General features: G+C 42.2%; 1 protein-coding gene across 1 annotated transcript; it reads right to left on the bottom strand.

Annotated features, from left to right (window-relative positions):
• Window positions 1-666: 666 nt before the first annotated feature.
• On the bottom strand, window positions 667-5,888 carry LOC147897487 (protein yippee-like At4g27745). The gene is made up of 2 exons (XM_087380617.1): window positions 5,696-5,888; window positions 667-1,332 (listed from the first exon to the last, which is right to left on the bottom strand). The coding sequence occupies exons 1-2, from the start codon at window positions 5,789-5,791 to the stop codon at window positions 1,105-1,107; spliced, it is 324 nt and encodes a 107-aa protein (XP_087236743.1). The 5' UTR covers window positions 5,792-5,888; the 3' UTR covers window positions 667-1,104.
• Between the last annotated feature and the right edge of the window lie 601 nt (window positions 5,889-6,489).

The following is a 6,489-nucleotide window of genomic DNA, read 5'->3' as shown; positions in this document are numbered from 1 at the left end:
CTATAAGTTGCGATTAAACTCAAAGAACATGAAATGTCTAAAAAGTTGCTCAACAAATAGCTAAGAAACTAGGCCATGCCAAGCCTATAGGTCAAGAGAACATGCTATAGAAAAAAAAAACTCTCTTAGTGCTATGAAGTGACACCTTTCTTCACTCATCCAATAATATTGAATATAGCTAGCCCACTCAATCTACATTTTGATCCACTTCTTCCTACCAAGAACTTATTGGACATTGCCATACCTAGGAATTATTAAAGACAAGTTGTCGAGAAGGGGCTACAACTCCTCCATATCTCCCAAGGCATTAGTTTGCATATGGGACTATTCATGTGTTATTAGTGCATGAGGGCTCGCCCTATTTGTGAGATTCCCAAAGCAATGAGCTGGGTTCCCTAGAAACAATCTTGACAATAGCCAATGTTCTTTCTGATATTTTCTTCCACGATCAGCACCACATAGATAGCTGATTTGTATGGATGGTTTTTCCTCAAAAATTAATAGAAAGTCCTTTTAATTGAGTAAATAAATAAATTGTGGGCTTCACTTAATCTCCAAGTTAGTTTCAGTTTACAACTTAATAGTAACTTTGAAACATCCAAAACCATAACTATTCTTTTCAAAGATCACTTATTTTTGTGGTAAAACGTATCTCACCTCAAAATCAGAGAAAAGTCTCACCTTTCTTTGTATATTTTGCTACTGTACATTGGAGGGTAACATAGTACAACAAGCAAGGCTTTTTGCAGAAACCTTGAAGAGAATCCTTTCTCCATGTCTCTCATGTTCCAAACTGTGATACATTATCATCAATCTTAGACTCATCCTGGGCAGTTTGAAGCCCATTATGGAAATCCCTTTTTATAAGGTGCAGACAACATTCGACTCCTTTCTTGCCTACTTGACTTCCCTCTCGCCCCTCCCCGATGGTTATTATGACATGGAATCTCTCCAGACGCACCAAGTTCCTTGGCCTTCCAACTTTGAAGGGATTTTTGATAGGAGGGAGAGGGTGTCAGCATCGGCAGAAACTGATTAAGGTAACCAGCTGAGAAGCAAACTGGGAAGTCAATAAATTATTGTAGACTGTCATTTGAACGACAGTCACCGATCCTCCCTAGTAACCTTAGCTTTCTCAAGGATGAACTTTCCCTCTTTGTACTTCTGGCTTTCCTCATAAGCTTTCTCATACTTCCAACCAATTACCTCCTGGCATTGAGAGCAAAAAACGTCAGCTACTGTGTGCAGACCTGTCAAGAGCTGTCGATCTTCTTTTGGCCCCACACATACATTGACCACACTGGCGAGAAGAAATGCGCGTCCATTTCTTCCCTGTGTTTATTAATAAAAAAGATCAGCTTCTCAAGATATTGGAAGCAAGCACAAAAAGAAGTATTACAAATTGTCACAAACAGTTAGCATCAATGAAATGTAGAGCACAGTCGAAGATTTAATTTTAAACACAGACTGTCAACAATTTGAAACCGAAATAACTAGCACAAAGCAGAAGAACCAACTTGTCGTGACATCCTCAAAGTGTAAGACAGTCTCTATTACAAATTTAATCCATTCCTATTAATCCTGAAAATCATCTTCTGAGGCTCCATCCCAACGCATGGCCACATATAAAGATATAAATAATCTAAACTATCCAATTTATATTTTCAACCTACAATGATCCACAAGTACTGAAAAGACAATAAGTGCACAACCTTTCTCAGAAACATGATTTGTATATATGGATTGATAGAGACACACATATGCTGTCACATACATCCTCTCTCATATGACATGGCATGACTGCCTTACTCTAGGGCTACCATGAGGGCAGCAAACCATGGAGAAGTAACAGAGCAGCGGCAAAGGCAGATCCAATGTATGGAGAAGCATAATTGCAGTTTCAACCAGTGCCACATGGCTGTGCCAACACAGCCAAAGACAGCCAGATCAGGGTAAGGACATCAGAACAACAGATTGGCTGTAAAGCAGGCAGTGCAGGGCCAGAAGTTCGTCCTTACAGCCTCCAAGTTGGCCTACAGATTGGCCAAGTCAGCCAATCTGCTATGGGTGGGCCAGCCAGAAAGCCGAGGGAGAAATAGTAATGCATCAAATGTACATTGATCATACAAGCCCCAAATTCGATGAAAATAAAATATCCCTAAACGATTAAAATCCTAAGCATTGTTGACAACAACCTCATATCTGTAAAATTAGCCTAGTGTGAGTTGGACGACAATGTGGAAGGAGTTCTAAGATTTGGTTTGTGTCAAAGTATATAGTTATTGACTTTCACAATTGCAACACGAGACAAGTATAATCCAGCAACCACCAAGATCTTCTTAGATTGCCGCATTGGGAGCACAGGTGACCCATAGCAGCCACGTCAAAGCAATAGACCATCCTAGATCTATCTACAATTTCTGTACTCCTTACACGAGGCACTTTGCATCCGAACCACCAACTTTGAGCAAAGGTCTATGCATGATTGGAGGAGTTTTCACACAGGAACAACCTTTTTGCATTAAATTTGCAATGATTTACAGCACTACGGCCCAATAGGCAGCAGATCCAGCAGTTTCAAGGTTGAAAGCATGACTTGTTTGCTCACTATTGTACCAAGCACTTTGTCTTAGGAGAGAGCAAGCAGTGGCACCAGGGCACTAGAATTTGGAGCATAAAAGCAGATATTGGAGGGGGTTTGCAATGTCACAAAGCCCGGTCAAAGAGTATTGACTGTGGACAAAGTGAGCTGATTCCTGTCAACTAAAAAAGTTTCTATCTTTTTTATTGCATTGCTTAGTTGCAAGGTGGGGACACTAACAGAGGACTAAGGTTAGTCAAAAAAGTAGAATCCATGCATTGGCTAGCCTTTAATGGGTGAAATGAAGGCTAAAATTACCACATTTTAATGGGAAAGGCATGCAAAAGTGGACGTCCAAAGCGCTGAAGGAGTCTCACGTTCAAAATTGCTATTTTTAGCTGGAGCTGCCCCAGTTAGAAAGCAGCTCGCCTCCAGTAGCCAAAAAGGCAATTTTGAGTATCTTGCGAATTGCTCTGACAGCTTCTTTCAGCTCCGTGTGAGCTGAACTTTAAAATAGACTATTGAATTCTGAAATAAAAACCTTCACGCGAGGGTGGGGGAGGGGGTTTGCAGCCCTTATTTCTTTTCTCTTCCTTTTCCACCTCCCTCAGTTCGATTTGATTGCTGAAGAAATTTGCTGCTGTTTCCCACAAGACGAGGATGCATTTTCCTCAGCCAAAAATAAACACAAATCGCATCAGTCTTCTTGAATTCCTAGCAGTTCTTGTCAATTTGCAGCAAATTCTCTTCACAGAACAAATCCAATTTTAGGATTTACTGTGTTTAGGGTTTCCAGGATGATTACAAGCAAAATTACAGTCAAGAGGTGGACATGTTTTGCTCTTTCATCAGTCTGGCCTGAAGGCGCACAGTTTTTCAATACAGCAGGCGTTGTCATCCAATTTACGGCTGTATCCGAGATTTGGGTCACCACAATCAGCAGGGAGCACATCTCAATGGAGACCACTCAAATAAAACATATAGAAGAACCACAAGGCTCAGATGACTGTCATGATAGCATATCTTTCCAGCCACACAGTAGTAACACACACTGTGCCGACAATAGATTGATTGACATTATCATAGCTGGGCTTATCTTGCTAGATAGATCTGGATCCGTCTGATCATACTTTGAGCTACCCTACTTGATGAACCCCTTTATGTTGCTGAGCTGATTAATGGTCTTAACTGATCCGCCTTTTAAATGAATCGGTAAGTCTTCTTGAAGTAACTTCTTTATCACCCTTGTTGCTTTAGTTCTTCAGGTGCTGGTTTTGCAACTGCTATAAGATGTGTGCCCACCCGTTGTCTGGGCTTTGAACAAGTTCAACATTAACAGTAACCCCCGCGAGCTATGCCAGCTCAGCAGGATGAGCAAGATGAGTTAGTCTGTGGGATTTGTCTGTTCAGTACAATCGTGACAGAGATCTTCAACACTCTCAGACAACAGGATGTTACTTACATCCAGTCCCGCAGGATGCAGTGGATATGCTCCTTATCCTCGTCATAATGCAGACGCATCGAAATCCGAAACCTGAGATATGTTTTTTAAGATGCCCACCAGGAGCATTGGTAACCTAAACAGGTTTCTTCCCAATCGCATGCAACAGATATCATTGAAATGCAAAACCTACCAGGATGCTTTTAGATGCCCATCAAGAGCAATTCTGACCCAAACAGGTGCTGTGCAGTGCAGCACCTTGCGAAATCAGCAAGTCGGCCTATTTCTAACACATACCATTCGGCACAGTCAATCCCATAAGTCACTGTAGTAAAGTCGGCTCATTTGGAGGAGGACTTGAGGGGTCTAAAAGCATGCCATGTTATGGATCCAATCTTCAGACATGCAGATCGGATCTGCTTAAGGAGATACAAGGGTAGCACAAGATAGCTAGATCCTTGTGGCAATATAGCCTCACTAGTGGGGCCCCACTTCATCATTGTAGAGCTTCAAGGAATATAGAATTCTTCAGATTGTAATTTAATTTTCTGAAATTCGTTCATGAAGTTATGCAGGTCTTCTGTTGCGTAGTAGAAGCTAGTTACGTATATCCACTAAGAAAAGTGGTTACATGTCCTGAATTGCATTACAGGATTCATCGGATAACTGGTTTAGCCTTGCACATCTGAAGTACCTCTGAAGCACTAAAGGAAACCAGGCCAGCCTTCTTTATCCCCATTGCTTGTTGACCACAATTCAACTCGTGACGTGGTTATAACTTTCATCTCATTATGAGTGAAACTTGATGCCCCAGAAGAGCAGCGACCTCGAGTCCAAACTTCGTTCAAACAAATTTAGGACGTCCTCTCCTTAAAGCCCAAAGTAGTGGTTACATCATGAAAAGTATGGGCTTGACATATGATCTTTGTAATACGGAGACTTTCGAGGCAGCAATAAGCAGCCTTGACAACAATAGTGGTAAGCCCTGGAGAGACACTTTACGAAGGTCCTCGAAAGAGCAATTGTGGTCGAGCCATAGGAGCTCCTCCCTTACAATGCAGATCTTCTCGAATGCAATGTAAGAATCTAACACTTCCAGAAACATAAGTCTCCCTCTTGAAATAACATTCCATTCGGGATAGTATAACATTCCTGAAAAGAAACTGTTATGTTGTGAAGTGGTTTAAAGGAAGTCGCAAACAAGACAAACGAAGTGGTGGCGTGGGTCTTCTTCGGGTATTCTATGGTTTGAGTCCTCAGCCAATTTACAGCTTCTCACATGGCCTAAGATGATGGCAAGTCCTTCGCAAGACTATCTTTTGAGTGCTTTGGCACATTGGATTAGCAGAATCCCATTCCTGCCTTAGCTAGGTCTGGTCTTTCCAGGTTTCCGTATCCCCGGAGTCCTTCTGTAACACGTGAGACTCTGGAATGCAACCTTGATTGAGCCAACCAGGTTGGCGGACGTGGGCAATCATTCCCCTGCCTACGAATTCCGATTGGGCGAAAACGTGAACTATCGCAGCCCGTTTCCGTTCCGACTATGAATGAATAAGGGAAGAATTCTACGATCGAAAAGGGGCGGCGACCGATCGAATAAAAGGAAGCAGCGATGGCTGCGTAACTGAGGTGTGCTGGGGCAAGGCGAAAGAGCCACAAGGAAAGATGGAAACCTGGAAGGTCTTAGAGATGACATCGTCGTGGGAAGCGACGGGGCTACGGCAGTTGCAGCAGCTATAGAAGGCTGCACCGAAGGAGGTATCCGCCATAGCCACCACAAGCTCAAGCTTCGCCGCCCCCCCCCCTTCCTGCCTGCACAATCAAACAAGACTCCCAAAATCAACCATCATCATCATGATCATCATGCACACGTATATTATTCTTCTAACTTATTCAAGTTACTTTATTTACTTGAACTTTGTTCAGCTTGTTTAGGTCCTACTAAATAAGCACCATGTCACATGCCACTACACTCTTGGGATAGGATATCACTTCACTAGGTAGTTCATAACATGTGGTTGAAAGTGACATCTCTTTGTGAATTGCTCTCAACCCCCTCAATATGCGAGGGAGCTGGGCCCCTCAAAAAATGAGGGGGTTTGAGTACATTGACCCTCACGCTTTGCACGGTGCAAGGAGCAAATGTCTTGCAGGGTCTCATTCAATATGGAAGAAGATAGGTGCAGGGTACACATCAAGGAATTTAATGCAAGATAAGTATATGCCATTATAACTAAACCATACATGCCCTCATTATTTTAGCCTTTACTTAGATTGGCATTTGCCTTTATCCAATCCCTACTATATTTAATTGTTAATAGACTAGAGCGTGACCTTTCACACTCGCACAATGGAGTTAAAAGTTTTACTCAAATTCTATGATACATGGCATCAATAGCAATATAACTACAGAAAAGTGAAAAAGCAAGCCTCGAATTAATCGATTAATCACTTGTCTTTGGAAAGG

Source organism: Dipteris shenzhenensis, chromosome 10 (assembly GCF_047967505.1).
Source record: "Dipteris shenzhenensis isolate YYH24624 ecotype China chromosome 10, Dip_SZ_1.0, whole genome shotgun sequence".
Taxonomy (NCBI): domain Eukaryota; kingdom Viridiplantae; phylum Streptophyta; class Polypodiopsida; order Gleicheniales; family Dipteridaceae; genus Dipteris; species Dipteris shenzhenensis.
This window is presented reverse-complemented; position numbering and strand designations above follow the sequence as displayed.